This window comes from Verticillium alfalfae, genomic scaffold (assembly GCF_000150825.1).
Source record: "Verticillium alfalfae VaMs.102 supercont1.5 genomic scaffold, whole genome shotgun sequence".
Taxonomy (NCBI): domain Eukaryota; kingdom Fungi; phylum Ascomycota; class Sordariomycetes; order Glomerellales; family Plectosphaerellaceae; genus Verticillium; species Verticillium alfalfae.
In genome coordinates, this window is record NW_003315034.1 from 1,273,842 (window position 1) to 1,297,191 (window position 23,350).

General features: G+C 55.3%; 3 protein-coding genes across 3 annotated transcripts; all 3 read left to right on the forward strand.

Moving 5' to 3' along the window:
* Positions 1-1,122: 1,122 nt before the first annotated feature.
* On the forward strand, positions 1,123-6,055 carry VDBG_04715 (conserved hypothetical protein; the record flags this gene model as incomplete). The annotated part of the gene is made up of 3 exons (XM_003005063.1): positions 1,123-1,227; positions 1,286-1,823; positions 1,995-6,055. 3 exons carry the CDS (start codon positions 1,123-1,125, stop codon positions 6,053-6,055), a joined length of 4,704 nt encoding a protein of 1,567 aa, XP_003005109.1.
* Positions 6,056-10,042: 3,987 nt separating this feature from the next.
* Positions 10,043-10,767, forward strand: VDBG_04716 (hypothetical protein; the record flags this gene model as incomplete). Its single annotated transcript, XM_003005064.1, has 2 exons — positions 10,043-10,304; positions 10,362-10,767. Coding segments are annotated over 2 exons (432 nt in total), but the record flags the coding sequence as incomplete, so codon positions are not given.
* A 5,529-nt stretch (positions 10,768-16,296) lies between these two features.
* Positions 16,297-17,716, forward strand: VDBG_04717 (C2H2 finger domain containing protein FlbC; the record flags this gene model as incomplete). Its single annotated transcript, XM_003005065.1, has 2 exons — positions 16,297-17,532; positions 17,589-17,716. 2 exons carry the CDS (start codon positions 16,455-16,457, stop codon positions 17,714-17,716), a joined length of 1,206 nt encoding a protein of 401 aa, XP_003005111.1.
* Between the last annotated feature and the right edge of the window lie 5,634 nt (positions 17,717-23,350).

The following is a 23,350-nucleotide window of genomic DNA, read 5'->3' on the forward strand; positions in this document are numbered from 1 at the left end:
GCGGGGTTTTCGGCCTGTGGAGAAGGGCGTGGAGTTCGAGGTTCGACGAAAATGATGGCCGTGGTGAACTCGGTGTCAAGCGGGCGGTGCCGGGGCCGGCGCACCAAAATTTGAGGAGCAATGTAGTGAAGCTTTTCACAATTCTTGTCGGCGACGATGGGCCCTGAAGTTGCTCTTGTATCGGCGGCGATCTGGTGGAGGGGGATCAGCGACTATACTGAGCGACGCCTGGGAGCCGAACGAGAAGAAGGAGAGTCGAAGACGACTGAATCAGGTAACAGCGAGAGAGGGTGTCACGGGGGACTCACGACAACACCTCCGTCAAATATGCATCCCACGATGGTCGTTCCTGTGCTTGTCGCCTTGGGCAGGGACACGCCGCGGGCGTGGAGGGCCGCATTGCGGGTTGTAGTTTGTGAAGTCGAAGCCAGGCATGATGGCAATTGCGGTGTCTCCCGCTCGGTCTGTCTTTTATTTGCTGGAAGTTTGAGAGGAACCCGCGCGTCGTTTCGTCTCGCGGATGGATTGAGTGTGTCGTGGATGGCGTATATGCGTTGAGGGCGGTCGTCGGGGAGAGGCAGCGTTGGATGACGAGGCTCAAAAGCTGCCTTCCTGCCTTCAGGCGCGGTCGCCTGGAGCTCCAGCTCACTCATGCAAGGCCCCCTGACACGTCTAATCGGTTCGAGAGCATTGATTGGTGGTAGTGGGGCCAACGGTAGAAGTGGCCCAAGCTTCTACACGTGATAACATACAGAGCTCGAAATCTTACCTTGGCCAAGTGCGACTCTGAGCATTTCGAAGGGAACCTTATTAGGAAACACAAGTCTTTCTTGCTATTCATATGACCTCCCAACCTCCAATCTGTCTGACACAATACACTATTCCTTGCGCAAGTTTCCTCGTGTTTTCATGTCCTTCTAAAGATCCTTGACACAAGCGCTTCCTCTGACCAACCAGGAGCGCGCTGTTGCCTTCTCACGTCGATGGTGCACAGGCCAACGGTCTGAACAAAAAACACCACCTCATTACATCAACGCGCTTGTCAAAACGATATCCATTAACCTCTCCCCGAATGCTAAGGGTCTCGCCAGGCCTCAATCCGCCGGCTACCTAGCAACGATCATGGCTTTTAGCAGCTTCGGGAACCAGGGCAGCGCTCCCGTGGGTAGCGCTGCTTCCCCCGGTGGTGTTACCCAAGGGCCCGAACTGGAGCTCATCCAGACGGAGGTTAGTCGGCACGCTGCTTCTATCACTGCCACGGTAGGGAAATTAACAGCTTCTTTAGGTTCTAGGATTTAAGTCCATTGCCGGCGATGCGAAGCTGCAACTGACACCCCCCTGGTCCACCCCTCCTACCGATACAGCATCCCTTCTTGCCATCGCGGCGCAAAAAGGCCTTGTCGCAGCTGCCAGTCCGGACAGCATCATAGTCGCAACAACCGATTCAGTGCGTAAAGCCTTCGATGGAGAGAAGCAGAGCGATTCAGACGTCCGGTTATTTGAGCCCCAGCTCAAACTTCCCTTGTCTATGCGTGTTTCCCAACTGGCATTTACCGCGGACGAAACATATCTGATTCTCTCTGCTGAGAGTGGCGGTGGCTTGGCCGTTTATGAAGTCCAATCTCTTCTCCGAGGCAATACGCAAACGGCGTTTGAGCTTTCGACGAATGGCGAGACACTGCGCGCTCTCGTCCCGAACCCTACACCTGAAAAGGCGGAGCTTTGCGCCATTGTCACCACGAACGGCGGCTTGCACATGGCAAACTTGAAGGAGCGTCAGATCAGCAACCCGCTTAAGACACAAGTCAGCTGCATCAGTTGGAGTACGAAGGGTAAACAACTAGTTGCCGGCTTGGCAGATGGGACAATCCATCAGATGACTCCAGAAGGAGAGGCCAAGGCCGAGATTCCTAAACCGCCCAGTGTCTCCAATGCTCATGGTATGTTATTGATGAACACTTGAAGGTTTACTCGTCGCGCTAACCTTCCGGTAGTTGCGTCCCTCACCTGGCTTGAGAACCACGTTCTGCTTGTTATTCACACCAATGCGACTGAAACACCTCCGTCGTCAACATATCACATCATCAACAGGCAGCCCCCTTCATCTTTCACCTTCCAGAAGCTCACCGATCCTGTCGATCCGTTCGGCGCTGATAAGGCGCCACATCACTCTATCCTCAGGTTGAAGGACTTCCCGCCAGACCTGCAGGACCTCCTTATCGTCTCTTCCACAGCGTCGCCCGATATCGGCCTTCTCAGCAGGTCAAAAAAGGCCTTGACTCCGGACAAGCCAGCCGATGCAATCACCAACGTTTTCACCACTACTGAGCTTCTTGACGACTCGAAGCGAGCTCAATTACCCATGAGCGAATCATTTGATAACACGGTGCCCATCGGTGTCAGCCTGGACCTGTCCAGTAAAGAAAAGGTATACAAACCTCTGCCGGCCGATGAGGAAATTGAGGACTCGCCTGGCCCGCTGCCTGGGTACTGGGTTCTCAACAACGAGGGTGTTCTTTGCTCATGGTGGGTTGTGTATGAAGATTCCATCAGACACGGAACTTCGTACCCCGGCATTGGCACAGGTGAAACTCCTGTAACCAAAGCCAGTTCGGCGCCTGTATCCGCGCCTGCAGTGACTGTGGTGCCGCCTGCGTTCGCGACCACATCTACTACTACTCCTTCTGCTTTCGGCTCCAGCAACACGCCTGCCTTTGGGTCTCCCGCCCCCGCCTTTGGGGGTGCGTCTGCGCTTGGATCAAAGCCATCTCCATGGGGTACGTCGCAGAACTCAGCACCCGCTGCCCAAGCTCAAGCTACACCAGCATTCGGCAGTAGCTCCTTTGGAAGCGGTCCTTCTTCTTCCACGCCTGCCTTTGGCCAGACGAGTGCCATCGGTTTCGGCCAGTCGGCTCAACTTGGTGCGAAGAGCTCGCCCTGGGGCACGTCCGCCAGCGCTGGAGGTGCTGCAGCTTCGGGCTCTCCTGCTTTCGGACAGTCTGGGTTTGCGAACAAGGGCACCTTTGGCAGCAACACAAATACAAACGGGCCTTCTGCGGCAGCTTCAGGAGGTTTCGCCAGTTTTGCCGGATCGAGTGGGTTCGCCTCGGCCGGGGCCAGCACCAACAATGGTGGAAGCATCTTTGCGAGCAACAAGCCTGCATCTGGTTCCCCCTTTGCCTCATCAACAAAAGCTGATACTGCCTTCCCCGCTCCCAACACAAACAGTACAAGTCTTGTCCAGAAGTCGGAGCCTTTCAAGCTACAAAGCTCTTTCAAGCCCGATCCGTCGCAGAAAGATGATGACGAGAAGCAAACCCCGAGTGGCTCCTCTTTGTTTGGGAATGGTTTCGGTGCCGCTCTTGGTGACGCCGCCAAACAAACTTCGTCAAGTGCGCAGTCGACATCCCAGGCGACACCTCAGACCTCCCAGACAACAACAAGGTCACCCTTTAGCACGGCCGGCATTGAGGCTCAGCAACCAGTCAAATCACCATTTGGTACAGCGAATGCTGAGCCTCAGCGGCCGACCAAGTCGCCATTCAGCATGAGCAATAACCAAACAGAGCCAGCCAAGTCGATATTCAGCCTAGGAAGCACCCAGCCCAGCCAAAGCAAGTCAATTTTCAGCACTGGCAGTACACAGCAGAAGTCACAAGTCAGCCTCGGCGGCACCTCTCCGGGCGAAACATCCAAGTCGCCATTCAGCCTTGGCGGTGGGCAAAAGAAGTCGCCGTTCACCCTCGGCGGTGAGCAGAAACAATCACCATTCAGCCTTGGCGGTAGCACAGCTTCTGAAGCAAGCAAATCGCCGTTCAGTGTTGGCAACGGCGTCAAGTCTGGGCAACAGAGCAATCCGTTCAGTATCGCCAACTCACAGTCTGCTTCGCAAAAGTCTCCCGCAGGCCGTGAAAATGATGATGTTGCCGAACCACCCAAGTCTCCATTCAGCCCCCCTGAGCTTCAATCGACTACGCCTACTACAACACCTGCGCCCAATCGATTCGTTCCCTCCGAGACCCCTGCAACGGCTCCTAAGAGCAGCATCTTTGCCGGCTTCTCTTCCACCACAACCAGCAGCAGTGGCAATTTGTTCAAGACACCCCAGCCGTCGTCTTCCATCTTTGGGAGCAAGCCCCCACAGATCAAAGTCGAGGAAGATGCACCGCTGCCCCCAGAGTCAACCAGCAGGAATGCCTACCCCATCGGAGATTCTTCATCTGGGACCAATACGGACGGTAGCAGTAAGTCTGTTTTCAAGGGAGACAGTGCACCACTTCCCCCCGACTTCACCACCACGCCCAAGTCGGCGCAGAACCGTGTCCCTGAAACCTCGCCGCTTCCTGCAGACTCTATGGCCACGCCACGGCCGCACCCAGCAAGTTCGGAACAGAATGGTTCGTCGGAGGGCTCGTCAGATAGTTCTCCCGTAAGCTCCGTCGAAGAGGATGCGCCCCTACCTCCAGACTTTATCTCCAAAGCTACGTCCCGAGGTCCGTCGACGATCCCTGCGGTGCCAGAAGACGGAAGTGACAGCGATCTTGAAGATGATGTCGAGTCCGAGGGCAGTGGTATCATTGTAGGCAAAGACTTGAGTCCTTCATCGACTGGCCTCACAGCAACCCCTGGGTATACGCCGCAAAGCTCCTTTGGTGGCATTGCGGGAAACGCGTTCTCTACATCCCAGGCACAGTCCGAGAGGCCCCGCGGTCTTTTCGGGGAGATGAGGCGTACTGGCCCGGTATTTCCTCAACCAAACGCTACAAGCCCTCGGTCTCCCAGTCCAGTAAGAACGGCCATCCCTCACAGGATGTCGCAGCTGAATGCATCCCGTTCAGTCAGTGCTCCTGGCATGGCCTCTCAGCTTCTGAGTGCTTCACAAAGAGGTGGGTCCATGGGCATGTCTACTGTTGCTAGCAGACCGGAGGAAGACCCTCAACTCAAACAGCAAAGGCTAGCTCGCTCTCGTCGCGAGGCCGAAGAAACGAAGGTTTTGGAAGACGAGGAAGATGATGAGATTCAGGCAATCCTCTCCTCGGATATCGAACCAACTCTTGTCATAGACGACTTCATTGCCCATACAAATGTCGTGCCGTCGGCCCAAGAGACGATTCCTTCTCAGGTGGAGGCGGTATATCGCGATATCAACTCCATGATCGACACACTCGGTCTGAATGCGCGATCGCTCTCAGCCTTCGTTCAGGGCCACAGACAGAACTACAAAGAGGGTGGACGAGACAAAGAAGACCTTGAAAATGCAGACGACTGGGTTCTTTGCGAGCTTGATGAGCTCGGTGAGGTTATCGAACGGGACCTGACCCAGGACCTTGAGGACAGCAGAGTACGGGACGTAGAGGAGAAGCTCGAAGCATGCCAAGATTTGTCAAAGGAGATGTCACGCCTGCGTACGAAGCAGAGAGATCTGAAAAAACTCATCATGATCAAGGTCGACCCTGACCAAGCTGAGGTCAGTCAATCCATGCCTCTGAGCGCGGAACAGGCATCACAGCAAAGCGAGCTACGTCGCCAATACGCCACCTTCTCGAAGCACCTCGCAGAAGCCGAGGAAGCTTTGACACTGCTTAAAACGAAGCTTGCTTCCTTGAACAGCGCCTCTGGAAAGGGTGGCCAAAAGGTGCCTACTGTTGAGGCCGTCCTGCGTACGATTAACAAGATGACGAGCATGGTTGAGAAGCGATCTGGCGATATCGATGTGCTGGAGAACCAGATGCGCAAGTTCCGTTTCGCATCTGCGAACAGCCGCGAAGGTTCTCCCTTGACGACGCCGCAGAAAAACAACCGCTCTGTCATGTTCTCCCCCGATCACCTACGCAGCGAGTCGCCCCGCAACCCACGCAACTCACTCATGTCTTCGGTCATGTCTTCTGGCGGTCGAAGCACGACGCCACGGAAGAAATTGAGCGGCTTTAGCTCGGATGAGAAAAGCGAGCTCATGGGCAAGCGTGCGAAACGGCAGGCAGTGCTCGATAAACTGAAACTTAGTGTGCAGAAGAATGGTGTACAGCAGTGGCCGATGCCCGACGATACTGAGTAGGATAGTTCCTAGGCTATGGGAGGGCATATGCCGAATATTGTGATAGGACGGCGAATGTAATTTCCCCCTTGCTAATGCTGACAGGAGGTTGGAGTACATGGCAGTAATCAAGGGTATGTGAAAGATCAACAATATTGACAGGCCGATTTGTGAAATGCCAAATGCGCCAGCGTGTGTACCATGGGGAGCTTGTCTTGACGTGATTGTATCTTTTCCAACAAGTCGGCCAAGAGCTGCGGCTGTTGTCTGCTCCAGTAGACGCCTTTAGCACAACACAAGGCTGACGCGGATGTCGTACATCTCATAGGAGGCATAATGGATGGGTAGACCTTGCACATCTATGACCTCAGGTGCTGGATGGATGAACAATCGTCCGAGATAGATATTAGAAGAGCAAGTATCCTCCACTCATCGTGGGTTTGAATTGAAGCATGCCACTTACAAGCCCTCAGTAAGATCGCACATGTGTTGAGCTAATCTCTACATTTCCACGACTTCTACATCAAATTAGCTCAACAAGGCTTCAATGAACACGCTATTACCAACCCCTACGGGGGAGACTGGCCTAGCAAACAAATGTTCTTTACAATTGAACCCGTTATCTGGTCAATCAACCGTCCAGACCGGGCAAATGCTAGTGGGCATCTCTGCAACGCTTCTCCGGGGTTCATAAAGAATCAGTTGCTGTTGCTTGTCCCTATTCCTCCTACAAATCTGAAATTGGAGTTCGGTTATATTCGGTATGCAACCTCAAAAGAAGCGCCCAGGACGACATGAGAGCGATCGAATGATGCAATACATCATCCGCCACAGTTAGCAATCGACGAGTCGTCAAATCGCCCTTCTGTCATATTCTATCAAACGCCCGCCTTTGAGAACGAGAAGCCATCGATTTCCGAGGCCAGGGTGCATCGAAGCATGAAGCGTACGCCTACGATGTATACCAAATTTGTTACTGCGTAGTATATGCACACGCTGGATATCAGCGCAAACTCTCTTGCGGTACCCCGTGAGGCCCGCAAGCGAATTGGCACAATGTGTCCAGTAATGATAGCAACCGACTGGCCTCCATCCCAGTTCCACGATACCCCAACACTACTCAACGTTTGGCCAAGGCGGAGATGCAGACATCAAACTCGCACAAGCTTTACACACGAGGGCACGAAGCATCAGTAAAAGCACATGGCGCGGCTGTAACCGCTCACGGAAAAGGGGCGTGATCATCACGAGATGAATGGCGATCCACGGAGCCTTACCAGGTGGCAGGGGACGGGATGAACAGGAGATTTGCCCATCATGGACTCAGACGAAGACAGCCGTGACTCAGGCAGACGTCGATCGCCCGCAACTGCCGTAGACTCCAGCCTAGCGACTCAGGTGTGCATTTCTTTCACGTGCAAGCTGACCAGGCGGTGGTGTCGATGTAGAGCAGCCAGCCTCAAGTAGCGGTACATGAATGTTTGTCTTGCTCTCTCGTTCTTCATACTTGACTCAAACAGTCGTTTTTACTCTCTGCCGGGATAGACGGCTCAACCTAATCAGAGGCCTGGGAAGCAGATGAGTGGCAGCCGCTGTGTGGCAGTGCGTACTGTTTGTTTCGGCGCTTCTCGGCCAAACAGCTCGTGGACATATCCCCTTGAAAGGGGGCCGCCTTAGCCTGCTGCTGGTGCTGGGCAGGGCAGGTACAGGAAAAGTCAGATGGCGGGCGCCTCTTTCCCCCAGCTGTGTTAGGCGCACTGAGCTCATTTCCCTGGTGAAACACCTGTCCCCCAGGCCCGGTTGCAGCGAGAAAAAGACTGAACAATCGGGCAGACTGGGTTGCCGTGTCTCAGAATATTCGGGACAAGCCAAGGGTCAACGCCTGAATGGAGGTGACGAAGATGGCATACCTTGGTTTATTCTTTCCCTGCACTGACGGTCCGTTGTCGGGGTGTTCAGACGAGTCGGAAGACACTGCGCGTATTGATGCGCCAGTGTAATATGTGCAAGTCAGAATGGCGGCGCACTTGCTTGCATGAATGCATGACAGTCAACGTCCGAGATGCTCAGCCTTGCAGTCTTATGGGCAGTCTGGTGGGCATTCTTCCTGTCAAGAACGCCAGGTTGCAATGCGATGTTCACCTCATGACGCATCATGTTTCGACCTGTAACAGCATAGAGAGCCCAAGACACGTTGATCTCCCTGATGAGTGGGCTGTTGCGCCGGTTTGTCGTCGTGGATGTCGCGTGCAGTGTCGTGTCTGTACATCATCGTACGCTAGAATGTACTGACGTTGGTGGCGTGGGGTCTCAGAAGCTGTCCCAGACCATCTTCTCGATCGATGTGCTCTAGAAAATGGTATGTCGCAGCGTTCATGGCGACGAACTCTTCGTGTTGGGTCGATCCCTCTTCAATGAATGGCGGTTGTCAGGTGAGCGTCTCTCGTATCGTCACGTGATCCATCAACCGCACATTCTCGTGGTTGAAAGCGGTCCTTGGTCCCATCCCATGTCCCGTGTGGTAGGTGATCTTCAGGGCTGGTCGCGAGGTTGAATACAGTTGAAAAAAGCCACTCAGGGGAGAGGGAATCATTCAGTTAAGTAGACGACAAAGAGAGGCAATGGGCGTCGTCGGGCGTTCTCGCAGGGAGTTTGCTGTCGTTTCAAATGGAGGGCGAGACCAGTCCATATGATGTCACTGACGACTCGAAACATCCCACGATCGTAACGCGGCCAATTGTAGGCAAGGTCCCTGCAGCTTTTAGGCAGCGAATTCGTGGATCGCAACTGCCCTCAACCTCCTGGGTATTCCTTCTTTCTATGAGAAGCAGCCCAAAGCGCGCACGCCAGGATGCAAGACTCTCCTATCGATCGGCACCTTCTCTGACACCTGCCAACTACGCCCAATGTACCTACCTACCCGACAGATACCTACAAGCCAAGCAGGGATATGGCGACTGCTTCAACATGCCAACGAGATTATGCCTGTCTGGCCCTCGCATGATTTGAAGAAGGGGGTAGGAGGTCATATTGTCACGTTAAGGATTCAAGGACAGTGGTAGCCGATGTGTTTGCGACTGCTTGATTTTCGATTCGCGGCGCTGAGGGAGAACCTGGCCTACCTTAGTTCAGGCACAAGCTTGAGTACCACCAGCATCGTTATCGAAAAGAACCAACAACTATCGCTGCTTGAAGAGAAACGCCACTCTCTATAACACCGTTTGGGTACCTTGGACTGTAGGACAGCCTCAAGTCTACGCCTGATGTACCTGGAACCGAATCACCACATCCAGGAAACCACCTTTGTCCCATGACATGGCATCTGCTGAATTGGGTACGGGGTGCTTTTCGCGTGAGCGCATCCGGACGACGTCGCTACATCTCTAGGGTGCTGGCTGCTTAGTACCTTCGGACCATTTCCGACCAGCCTTGCCTGGCTTGACTCGGTCTGAAGCAGACAAAGATGGCTTCCCAGACGCGCGTCCGCATCTTCCCTGACCCACCAGCTGCTCTTGGAATTGAGCCCGGTCACTCACTACGCCACCCAGTCATTCAGCAATGAGGCAGCGACGGCACGCCAAAATCGGGCGCATGAGGGTCCGGATGCCTGTCGAACTGGGCAAGTGAATAGAGCAAAGGAAAGTGTCGTTTAAGACGGCCCGACAGCTGGGCAGCGCCATCCCGCCAGGTCCGCCTCCCCGTTACCATGGGAGGGCGAGTCATTGCCTGTACTGGCCGCTTAAGAGAGAGCTGTCATGTGGTCCAAGTTGATGGACAGCCGCGGGGACCCCTGGACATCACGACCTCACTCGTCATGCGGAGCTCACAACCAGTATCGCGAGCCCCTCTCACGCCTGTCTTGTTTGCGGACAATTTACTGTTGGCGTCAGGTTTTCGTCGAGAGACACGGAAAGCAGGGGAGAACCGCCTCATCTGCAATACGACAAGAAACGGCCAGTAATCATTCAAGCCCCTGTGGGTCGTGCAGAGGTAGGGTCCAATGTTCGCCTTCACTGACTTCCAACGTGACCCGTCCTTGGGGAACCCTGTCGATTCTGAGACGACCCCTTGTCGAATGGCAGGGTATCTTGAGATTGTCGAAAAGACTTTGCAAGCATCAAGTGAAGGCTCTCGGGTCTCGCGCAAGCTTCAAGGTCTTGTGCAGACCATTTACAGATGTCCTCATCTTAACGATAAATTGCATCGGCAGAATGGGAAGGCAGCTACATTTCGGTTTCTCGCCGCGTCTCTTTTGGGACACCCTGTGGAGGTAGGGGCATTTGCGCCGCTGTCGTCTGATGATAAATGATGATCTCAAAATCACCAGAGAACCATGCCAAAATCCAGTTCGACGACTGAATAAAACTCCTGGAGCATCAAGGGCCAGTGCCGTCAGATCGGATCGTCAAAAGCCACCATCCCGTCAATGTTCTCGACCCGGCAGCTGGCAGTTTCGATCTCTGTTGTTTAGAATTCACCACCGGCGTTGCATCCCGTGAAGCTGTCAGTCGTAGGGACCCCACAGAATCGACATGATCGTCCATCATTGACGCCTGGCGTACCGATAAGGATGTTTCGTTTCTTGCAGCAACCCACGATGCTACGCTGTGGCTGTCCTGGGCTCTTGGACATTAGTCTTGCCTGGTCATGTGCCGGGCCCAGCTTGCCATCGAGTCAAAGGATCGGCACCATCATTTCGTCGGGTATCTGAATAGAGGCCCACTGGCATCCCGAAATCATCGCCCCTCTTAAACAATCACCCGCATATCCAGGACCGGCTCTGACTCTGGCCAGGGCTGGAACGCAAGCCTGTCATGTCCTATTTATGCCTTAACAGTCTGGGAGTTAAACGACTGGTGCGGATGAGGTCCCGCATCATTGGCTTCGACGCCGTCAGTCAATAGCTGCTGGCTTGGCTCGAACCCCTTCTTGGTTCCTGCAAGCTTTGTGACGGGTGCTATCAAGTACACCAACCAGTGTGGCGGCACGAAGCAAGCATCTGCCGGGTCAGCCTTGACGACGTTGACGTGCTATTGAGTAAAGATTTCCGAAATTCCCCTTGCGCCCCGTCTGTTCTCACCCTGTCAACTATGATCGGCGACCTCGAAGGGCTCTCCAACGGCCTTGGAGCATGGGTGCCCAGGTCTAGCGTGTTTCATGTGTCTAAATCAGGCCTACGGCTACAAAGCGATGGCCTGAAAAAGCCTAGCTGGCCGGGATTCGAGATGAACGTACCAGACATCTCGAGGATGGACGCTCCGGCACCTCGACCCTCCACCTTGTGCCCAAGTGCCCAAGACCCAGACATGCTTTTGCTTGGATGACATCTGTTCAACCCGCTAGACCACATCTAAGGATTCGTCTCATTCACGACAAAATGAAATATCCAAGACATGAAAGCTACGGTGACATCGGGGCAAGATGCTAAACCCGTTCCATCTCGAATGGATGGTTGTGTGTCGCCTACGAAACTGCGCTTGTGTACGGCCATTTCCGGATAGTTTAGAGAGGATACACTACGACGGTGTTGACAAGGCGGTCACAGACACTGACGGCCATGTTGACGGTCGCCTCCCCACAATCACAACGGCAATCCGGGGGGCTGTGTGCCAACCAAGAAGAGTGCATCAGTCAACCCCTCCATAGGGATGTTAAGAGCACTAGGTCGCGCGGGATTTCGTCAACACGACCGGATGTCAGCGCACCCGGACTGTTTCCGCCATTGCCAAGATTTGATGATGGGGAATAGGGACGAATATGTTCTAGCCGGACTTGAGGAAATGGCGGGCGCACGGCCGACATTGAAAAAAGTATCCCGGTGGCACGTCTGCGCCATGCATGGTTGCGAAGTAGATGGCAAAGATGATGAGAAGACCGACCCAACTCCCAAGCCTCGGCGTCGTATCGTGCACTTTCGCGCATATTGATGGCACATTCGGTCCGCAACTCTAAGACATGGCTGCTGGCCGTGGTCTTGCGAAGGGGGGTATGGTGTCAAGCTCTGTCAGGGCGCCCTTTTTCCGCGCCTTCCTTCTTCATCTTCATCGCATTTGCATTCAGCCGCCACGAAGAACAGAGCAGGCATGAGCATGCCATCATTGGTGGCATTTCGGGTCGGCAGAAAAGCGTTGTTGGCAAAGGCGCGCGTGTGCTCTTCCGCCGCCCCGTCTGTTGTGCGCTAAAGATGGTGTCATTGGCGCTGAACTGGCTCTGGAGAGCACAGGGTAGACTCGGTATAGGTACATCACGTATCCCTGCCGCACCGTTCGGGGCCTGCAGCGGTAAGGCCAGCTAGTGCGGCGCCACTCCCATCATCCATCATCTCACAGGACGACGAAGAGGCCTAGGGTGGGTCCTCTCCAAGACGCTTGCTTTTTGGCGGATATCGGTTCAGTCAAGTACCGAGAGAGACAGAGAGAGAGAAAGAAAGAGAGGGAACCGAGCGAAAGAGAGACGTTGGGCGTGAAAGCAGGTTGGACGATATCCTCGGTTCTGCAGGACCCATTTTTTCCCATTACGCATCGTGGACCAGAACCTACCGAGACAAGACGGCCTCCAGAGCGGGCTGACCTGCCCTGCACATCCAGGCTTGGTGGTACTCCTAACATGGCACCAGCGACCAGCGAATTGTCGTCGGAGCTCGGAGTAGCGCCGTCGGCGCCCAGACGAGGGTGCTCCAGCGACCGGACGGGCAGGCCCGATCAAGCAGACAAGGTCATGTTAGATCCTCACAGTCATCTCAATGCGTTGACAAATATCGCCGCAAAGGGTTCGATGCAACATGATGAGGCAGCAATTTCGGATGCCTCGACGGGACTGACACTGGGCGTTCATGGAGGGGCTTGCACGTCAATAGGATCACAATGGGCTTTTGGCGAAATGCGGTGCGATGCAACGCGATGCTACGCGACGTCAAAACGGTTCAGCTCACTACGTCAGACGAAACCCACCACGATTGAAGGAAGCAAGGCAACAGGCAAGGCTGCGGAGGTGACATGATTACCTCATGTCCCAGCGTCATTGTTCCCAGGCGCACAAACTGTCCCCCAGTCGAGCTACTGGACTGGCGGGGCGGCCATCCTCTGCGGTGCGCTTGGAATAAGCTCCCTGTTTCCCCAATCTGCAGTCTATACAAGAACACGATGCTTGTCCATCAGACACATCGGGAGTAAAGGGCAGGCAGCTAAGTGGAGTGGTGGGCGTGCGAGAAAGATATCCAGGGTACGGATGGCAGTGATGCCGTCGCTTTGCGCTGGGACTGTTGATGTCACTGTTGAGCACCGTAGGCAAGGCTGCCTGTTGGACCCCGGTTCACCGATGTCATGCCCCGACCCGACACGAGAGGTGCGCGCCAGTTTTTCTTTCGCCGTCAGGTCAAAAACAGCCTGTAACAGCAACTCAGTACACATGCGAGCACTGCCACCGCCCCCCCGTTCGAGGAACAAGCTTTCAACTGGCATCTACTGCCGCATCACACCGCATTCCCTTTTTCCCGAACGATGAGCCCGTCCAGTCCACCGCATCAGCGTCTGGCTGGCGGGCTTTTCGAGCCCCCACATCCACGTCCCATGTCGCACACAACAAGTGGATGCGTGCCAGCCATTGGAAATTGGCTGATGACACAACGGGCGGGCAAAAGCGATGGAACCTAGCGGAGGGGATGCGACACCAGAGGGGACGCCAAAGGGGGGCCCCAGCGGCGATTTGGGGGGGGGGAGAAGGTCGGTCCCCTACGTGAACAGTGACAGCAACAGTGAGTGAGCGAGAGAGAGAAGGCCCCAGTGTGGATGCTGGGCGGTGTTTGTTTCAAGAAGGAGCGCCCCTGCTCCCACCGACGTCATTCTACTGCATCAACGCCCCCGTGACCCCACTCTTCTGCCAAAAGCCCTATCCTCACACTTGACCTTTTCTCGATGCTCAGTGGCAGGCAGTACGTCTGTGGAACTCTCTTTCCCATCCTTGCCGTCATCCGCATCCACATTCATCCTGTCCATTCCCCCACTCGACTTTTTTTTAATCCACCACATCGCGCATCACGCTGCCACACTGAACCAGAGAGACAGGCCCCCAAGAGCCCCAGGCTATCACTGGGTGTCCAACGTGCCCACCAAGTAGCTGTGGTTAGGATTGAGGGAAGGAAACAGCGACAGTTGCAGGTGGATGTGTTCCGTCTATGCAGCCGCTGCCACGCAGACATGCCAATTCTGCTAGTGGTGAAAGAATCACATGACGACTCTGAGAAATCCTTCTTGTCATGGACTGATATCACATTTCTTGACAGCGCATGCTTCGACGGAGGAGGGGGTTCTCTCCAGAGTGCGTTCACCTTCGTTAGAAGCGCACAGGCGTCGCTGACGCTGACGAGGGGGGCTTGCAGCGGCGGGAAACAGACACCCGGCCGTGGCTTTGCCCCATTCCGTCCTGCGGCCCCTCAACTTGACCTACGGGGCGGCGGGCATGCGACCAACAGCGCTGTCCATACGTCTTCACACACATCAAATTCCTGCTGCCAGTCAGTCAAAGTTGCCCCTAGTTGCCCGTCTAAGCTCAGAGCTATCCCGCATTTACCACATCGTCAACGCCACTCCGAGTCAGGGCAGCGATGCGCCTCAAGCCGCCACGGTTGAAACGTCAGACCCTGCATATTGGTCTCCATCAGAGATCAGGGAAACACGATCCAGCGGCTTATTTGGTACTGGCAGGACGCTGGTCCCGAAGATGGGCATGGGTTTGATCGGTTGAGGAGACTACGAGACGCCATGTTCTTCCCGACATGAATCAACAGCAAACGATATTGGCACTCACCCTCTAATGTCAGCCATTTTGCCGGTCCCCGTACTGGGGCGACTGCACCGAGCACGGACAGGTCGAAAAGTGACTGTTTTACGGCCCCAACCAAGCACGCTGGAGGAGCAGGCATGAACAAGCACCGGCCAGCGCCAGCGCCAGCGCCAGCACCAATACCGATGCTGCTACCGGTACCGGTACCCCCAGCTTCACGTCCCTGTCCCTGCGGACCCTGGGCGCCTTTTGAAAGAAACAGACATCCCCCCCTCTCTCCTCCCCGTCGCTGGACCCTTCCTCTTTTCGCCTCTCCACCACACCCCCCCCCTCTTCCCCTTCCTTCCGCTCTACTGTACCTATCCCCTCTTTTCCCAAACCCTTATCCCTGTCAGTGGCCTCGCTGTTATGGCGACCCCCTTCCCTCGACCCACCCCATTCAGCGTCCAGAGGAAGACCGACATCATAGCTTCGATGTGTCTCTCCCGCGCACATTCGCCCGCCCTTCTGGCAGTTGGGTTTCTCTCTGTCGTCAGTCGTCACTCCTCAAAGAAAAGCCCGGCCACCACGAATGTAAAAGCCTTGTCCCCTCGCCTCCCTCCACGCCAACGACCCAATTTTTACTCCTGATCCTCATGATCATCATCACGCCGTTGACAACCAAACTAGACATCTCAAACGGCTTCCACTCCTACTGTACCCTCAAGTACCATTCTCACATTTGCGTATTACGCCCCCCCCCCTTCAACGTTGTACGCCTCCAGCGACTCTACGACTGTGAGCCAGCCTTGCTGAACGACAAGCCATCTCTCAACATCAAATCCTAACGGGGCTGCTCTCAATCGACCATCCCATATTGGTCCCAGTAGTGGCACGCCCACAAAATCCCACAGACTCGTCGGACTTGACCAGGTCAATTTATTACCTCCCTAGTCTACTTCTTGAACGACCCACGTCCAAACATACTCGTCATCTATTCATACGACTGTGGAAGACGACGACTGAGAAAAAAAAGGACCCCCCCCCAAAAAGGTCGTTTTACTCGAGGAACAAGGCGCGCAAAGCAACCTTGACACCCACCATTCCATCCCCTGGCAACCTGGTCTCCAATCTGAGCCAGCCTGCGACCCTACCTAATCGCCCCAAATCCCTGCCACCTCGGCCTCTCTTCTACGGGACATTGCTCTGTCGATCTCCCTGAGTCGGAGCCGTCACAGCTTCTGCACCACTCCTCTTTGCCCCTCCCACCCCAAAAGGCAGCGAACGGACCAAAGGGCGATCTCCACCACCCCATGTCCCGCTGACCAGTGTGCGACAAGCTTCAGACGACTTGCTTCCCAGGCCTCTCTCTCTCTCTCTCTCCTGGATCCGCCCAAACCACTGGCCTCAGCTTCTACTGGTGTAGTGCCTGTGTCAGTAGTCCACTGGTTCACACTTATACCTCGCTGATCCCCCATCTTCAACACCTCGTTGGAAAGGAGATCTTCCATCCCATCTGATCTGTGTCGCTACTTGGCCTCTCACCAACATTGGACGCGCTCTCTTGATCAGCATACCTACCTACCTCTCTACCCATCTACCCACCAATCTTTCTGTTCCTGGAAGAACATCTTCCTTTACCTGAACGACGTCCATCATCATGACTATGACACTGGACTCATCACAACAACGATTCGGCCCCTTGAACTTGGACCCGATGTCTTCCTACCAAGCTTCCTCCTCCGCTGCCCCCCAGTTCTCCAATCCTTGGGGTTCCTCTTCGTCACCGCCCAACAACAGCCATGCTCTGTACGTCAATGGCCACCAGGGCCTTCACCCGGGTCTCGGTCCCCTGGACAGGGCGCATGCACGCGCCAGCACCAGCAGCTCCGCGTCGTCCCTTGGATCCTACGGCCAGATTCCCGTCACAGCAGCTTCAGCAGGTAGCCTCCCCATGGCAGACCCTCTGCCCAGACCGGATCTACTCACACTTCCTCAAGATGTCATGAGCATCAGCCGGATGCACGCAACCACTGCCGCCCCTTACACAGACGCCAGTAGCAGCTACGCCTCGTCCGCGTCTCCAGTCAACGCCTCTTACACAGCATCCCCCGCACCCTACGAGTCTATGGGTTACGCCCCAGCACCGCCCGTGAGGTCGGCCTTTGCCCTTGCTCCTGAGCACGACCACTCCAGGAGATTCTCACACCCGTCAGTACCCTCTGCCTCGCCATACGGCGGTCCCGATTCGACAATGATGTCCAGACCGCAAAGAGCATCATTGATTGACTTTGACCACAGAGGGATCCACGATGAGAGGAGGAGTTTCGCAGACGCCATCGATGCCGGCCACGGCATGCTGGCCATGAGCCAGGAGACACCGCGACCCATCTATGGCACCCGCACCGACAGGAGCTCGCAAGACTCCTACGGCTTCCCCTCCACCCACTCCACTAGCTCGTCCGTCTCTTCGGCTGGCGGGTTTGGAAACTACTATGGCGCAGACTCCGTCAGCGACTACTCAACGTCCGACATTGAGTCGGTCACGTCTCGCACCCTACCCCGCCCTCACGGCCTCCTAAACCAAGCTCCGCCAGCTCCCCAATCCATGATGGGCCAGTTCAGTTCCAAGGTGTCTTCGAGCACGCAGAAGAAGCACAAGTGCAAGGTGTGCGACAAGCGCTTCACGCGCCCCTCATCACTCCAAACACACATGTACAGCCACACTGGCGAGAAGCGTACGTTGCCCCTGTTCCTCCAGCCCTCTATGGATCACGGCACTAATATTGGACAGCTTTTGCATGCGAGGTCGAAGGATGCGGCCGTCACTTCTCCGTGGTCTCCAACCTTCGCCGTCACAAGAAGGTACACAAGGGCGATGCGAGGTCCGAAGCTGGCTCCGAGGATCATCAGTCCGACTAAGGCATCACCCTGTCACTTTCCCACATCAGCGAGGATTTCTTCGCACGAGACCACGACCTTTCCTCATCAAGTCATGATCGTCCATTTTGTGGCCTCCTTTTCCTGCTGGGGCCCCTTGCATTTCCAGCCTCTTTGCCCCCTAGGGCGGTGGTGCAGTGAATGCGCTAGTCGAGTGCGCGATCACTGGTCACCGCTCTCTGTTTACAATACGTTTCTCTACCTTCGTTCCCGCTATCCCATCCATATTTGGCGCCTACAAAATCACGAAGACAAAAGTTGCTTTTCGGAATGACAGGCAATGGAGTGGACGGGGTCTTAATTTTTGTTCCATATGCACGCAACCCGACAGTAGATGGGACTGTCGGGCTCCTTTCGAGGTTGTACACAGCACGTCCCACTCCAATTAGGTGAATGGGAAAGGGGGGAGGTGTCACCCCAGAGGAGGAGACAACCCTTCCCCCTCTGGAAGAGGAGGGATCAGGAAGGGTGGGACAGTGGGAGGCTACGTTGACAGTACCCCAAGCTGGCTGTCGATCGTTCTCCCCCTTGGGCCACGAGTCCTTCAAGCCATGGCGGTCCTTTCGTGGGTGATCCACCTGTCTCGAACCACCTTTGCCTCATCGTCCGTCGGACTGACAAAGGCGGATTGGGTGGACCAATGGCGGAAATAGAGTCTTTTCCCCTTTTGGTTTTCCTTTGCCCTCTGATCGGTTTGGAGAGAACCTGGCGATACCCTCATCACGGCGTTAAGGTGGAATTTTCCTACGCGGACAAGCCTTGACTGGTTGTTCACGTTTACACTGTGTTTTTTTCTTTCGAGCGAGGGCGGTATTCTGCGCTCCACAATTGGCGAGCTCCCTACTGTCGCTACTATGACGGGGGAAAATCATGGGGCGATTAGAGAGCTACAGGCTATTGGATGATCTGGTCTTTTTCTCATTTTTACTGCAAATGTTTCTCTCGCCATCGATTGCGACGATGTACAATTAGCTGATACATGATGATAATACCCGCTGTCCCTATTACACTTTTCAAAATTTTCCGAGTCCCTTTGTGATCAATTCGAGGTACAGAGTTAGCCTGCCTCGTGTGATAATGCATGTACGAGCCGGTAGCCCTGATGGGTTTTTTGAATCTCACATCGAGATTCGCTGTGTTTTGTCATAGGGAAGATCTGCTTTGCCGCCAAATCGAGCGGCTCTTGTTTAGCTGCAAATCATAACCAAGCTGTGACGTGCGGCTGGCGGGAACCATGCGGCAGCATTAGTTGTGCTTCAGATAGAGAGAGAGAGAGAAAGATTACGTGCCCCGGGTCACACCGACAGCACTTGCAGCACCTTCCCCCCTCTGTGATCGATAATGATTGATTGATTGATTCCCTCCTTCCCCTCCCAAGAGTGCAGGCAAGCAGGCACGCGGACAACCTAGTTGCAGAAGTGGCCCAATAATCTTGCCGGCCGAGGAACGGAGCAAGATCCAATCGGGGCATCAAACAGCTTACCCCAAGTTTGGGCGAAAACAGGCAAAGAGAGTAGACGATCATTTGAACGTGCCCGGACGCTTCGCCCGAGGGCGTGGATGGGACGTGTCGTGCAAGAGGGAAAAGATTGACGGGTTGGTGGAGCAGGCGGGGAAGACTTGGTGGATGGCCCTGTTCAGAGGATGAGGCTGTTGCGCAAGTTTGTCCACTCAGCTCGTTTCTTCCATGACGAGATCGGCGTCTTCGCACATGGCTGACCCGTGGTTTCAAGGACGATGATCGGACACCGACAGCTGTGCTCCTACCATGCTTTGCAATTAATGGATTGGCAACCGCGATGGTGGAGAGACCTCGGTACTCGATACAGCGCCAACGGCTGGTTCGTACAAGGCGACATGCTCGTGATCAGGGCTAGCTGGAGTAGGGAGGTAGGTGGCTTTGATGCTTCGTAGAGCGCACCCGCCATCCGGGAGCTGGATGGGGCTGACGGTCAAACGCTCAGAATTGCGACCCAACTCTGCCGTCTAATGGTTCACAAAAGTGGACGCCGAAGGTCAATCGCTCGATTGACAGTAAGTCAAGTGGCTGACAATCCCGCCGAGCTAAGGCATAACCCTATTTGAACGAGTGGAGTTCAGCGCGTTGCGACGCTGTGAAACGGGCAAGATCAGCAAGACCATGTGAGCTTTTGGGGAGCTCGTGAGCATGGCCGATGGTCGTCGTCCTTCACGCACCCCTCCAGTCTCCATTGGATCACGGAACCAGGGGCCATCAGGGCCACGGCACGGTAGAAAATGATGGGCTCCCTCCGACAAGGCTTGGAATGCTGCCGGGCTGGTGCTATCGCATAGAAGAACGATGAACTCACTCCTCTATAAGGGATCGGTACATGGAGAGGTGGACTTCGGAATCCGGTTCGGCGACTGCGAATTAGTGAGGTGGACCTACTCCAATGGACAATGGGATCGATGAACCCCGGGCTTTGGCTACCTTGCTTGCATCTGGCATATGCAGGCTGCGTAAGTCAAAAGTGGGCGGCCCTGTTTCACCAGCCTTGGAGGAGGGGGGCAGCAAAATGGTATCAAGCCTGACGGGCGTTCCGGGGCGTGCGGAGGGCGGATGGCGGCAAGGGGACCATAGCCAGTCAGCAACCGACGCCGTCCGTGGAGGCCGGCGATCTTTGCCGGACCCGGGCAGAGGGGCAAGCGGAGGGATGAGGCGCGGTGGGCCGGGAGCTGGCGTGTGGGACCATGTCAAGTTCGATCAAGCTTTCGAATAGGGGGGCCGAGGGGCCTGAAAGGCTCGATGAGCACATTGTGCTACTGGTGATTGGATGTAACACTCTGTTCGTCCTCCATGGGTATGTCCATTCGCCATACTAACACGTGACGGCATGACATGTTGGTCGATGAACAGCATTGAAGGAAGAAGCCACGAGACAAACCCAAGCTGAAAGCCCCCCTGGCTTGCAGCCTTGTCGTTCAAAACCCTCAGGCATCTCACTTGCTACTAGGCGACTGTTTTCTTTGTAGTAGTGGGGGCAGTACCGGATGCGGTTTTGGGGACAACACATGTGTGTCTCCGATCGAGTCCGCTGTGCTATGCTCGCTGTTGTGCCCTCCCAATGGTGCCCCACCAATTGATGGGTTGCCAGGCCGGCGGGCAAGAGGCATTCGAAGCGAGCACGACCTTTGAGCGAAAGCGCAAGGAACGAAAGGCGTATGTACGACCCTTGCGCCAGCCCCCAAAGGCAGCTGGTAGGTGTGCTGCATGGTGGCCAGGTGGTGGTATAGCGATGATGTAGACCGTCGACCGAGCGTCCAGCGCTCGATACATGGGAAGACAACTCTGCTGCCCTGACGTGAGGAGCACAAGTAGACGGACACGGCTCATGGCCAGTGATGACTGCGGCAGAGATATCACGCTGCAGGGGCCAGGGTTAATGGGTCCTGGTGGGCCAGCAGCCGCGACGGTACAGCAGGGCGTGACCACTGTACTGAGGATGTGTCAATTTCTCAAACAGATGGTGGCTAATGAATTGCGCGTCCTCCAGTTGACTGCCCTCTGAGTGCATCGAGGGCGCTGGGGAGGCTGTAGGCTGTGCCACGTATAGGACGTGACGTGCCATTGCCAGACAAAGAACGGTTTGGCGGCCAGGTGAGGACACAGGCATACTAGCAGTGCTGCAAAGATCCCAGGCGCGGTGTTTTGGTCAAGGTCAATCAGGGATGTTGATGTTGTGTGGTGTGGTGAGCTCACCATGCTTTTCGCGATGGGTACACCAAGCAAGCACTTGGCAAGCCACTGGTTGTGGTGATTCGATGGGATCTTCAGGGTCCTGGCTCATCCTGGACCTTGCCGATCCTGGACGTATCGGGGGGTCGGGGGTGGGTTGCGCCTTGTTGTCTTTGCCACCGAGGCGGGCGACGAAGAGGTGGGTGTCGCCATTGTTGCCCAGGCTCTCTTACCTGGTCCTGGCGAGCAGAGCAGGCGAGGCTGACGACGGTACTTTGGTCCAGTTGGGTACCTACCTCCCCACGTCAAGTGCGTATGAACGAAATGGGAAAACGCTCTTGCCAGTCCAGTTCACAACATGGAGCTTCAGGAAGGTATGCATGAAGTACCTGAGGCAAGTGCGACTAGGAATGTCGATCTTACCCCAAGAACACGGTCCATGCCTTCTCAAAATCGATCATTCTTACCCGCCTGATTGGGTTGCCACCACGCATTGAACCACGCACCTCGACATCACTCTCCGCACATGCGCGCTGAAAGAAGACGACGTCTTGGACCGATGCAACAATTGATACTCGCAGCCACCGTGATAGATGTCGAATGAGCGAATTGTCGCTCCATCCCTCCTTGACCTTGTCTGCGTTGGCCGTGGCCGCCAGCCGAGGGCACAGCCGAGTCGTCGATAAGAACGCTCATGACGTCGAGTGACGTCACAAAGGGGGACAGCATGGATCCGCTCGACTGTCATTTGCTGTGAATCGTGGAAGGTGATTTGTCGGCGCAGGGGTAAGAAGGAGGGACCTGCTTCCTTCCGCTTGTGGCCGCCGCTTCCCCGCCGGACTTCTTCACGTACCGGTACCTGAGCTTAATTCAGCGGGGCTATGGGAGTGTCTCTAGGGTCGGCGTCAAGGGTGTGGTCATCCCGGCAGAGGTCAGTGTTTTAACAACACCCCCGGTCTCCACAGGAGGGGTTGCGCACGGTCCAGGAGAGCGCTGGAGGCGGTGATGGGGACAGGGCCGCCACAAGGGCCTCTGTGGGCGCTGAATTTACAGCGCCTTGTCAGCGGAGGGAGACCCTGCGCCTAGCTTCATTTGGCATTTTGATGAGGCCTTGGGGATGCCGACATCAACACGAAGCACTATGCGAGATTGGAACCCGATGGCCGTTTGCGACCTTGGGTTTCGGATTCTTCTCTGCATTCTCCACTGTCCTCCTATGGTCATTTCCACATGACAGGATCTGCGGCTTCCTCTTGTTCTTCTCGAAACAAATGATCAGCCTGCGTCAAGCCTACTATTCCTATTTTATCTCGTCTCATCTTGCGGGTTTGGACCGCCGATGAGCCTACCTACCTTACTTGGGCAGCTCATGGCCGGTAGCCGTGAATGAATAGGGGCCCCGGGAGACGGCACGCTGAGACTCGGAGAAAGGTAGGAGAAAACAGTCGTTGGGCGCCCGCCACGTCGGCTGGTGACACTAGGTACCTTACGTAGGCTACTCTATTGCTTTCTCAATGCCATGCCAAAAGAAAGGACGACTCGTGCCACCAACAATAACAGACACTGCAGCTACAGCCAATTTCTCACGCTAGCTTAGGCACGTAACTACCTACCTAAGGTACCTACGTGAGCCTAAGTACCTATCTACCTCATTAACCACACCTATGTGACTAGGCCAGTTCACAAAATCAGCACATGAGAAAGACCACCTTCTTTTCCGCCCCGCTCGCCGGCCCCTTCCACCCCCTGTCATTCCTGGGCTCCTGCCTCTTGGACATCCCATCCACCATCCTAGCCGTCCCCCCCCAAGCCTCCTCCTATCATCTTCATTTTTCACCTTCGATTCCGCAGCTCGGCGTACCTTCCGCTGGCGCGGATAGTCCTCCCCTCCTCTCCCCTCCTCCTCTCTCCTTCCTCCT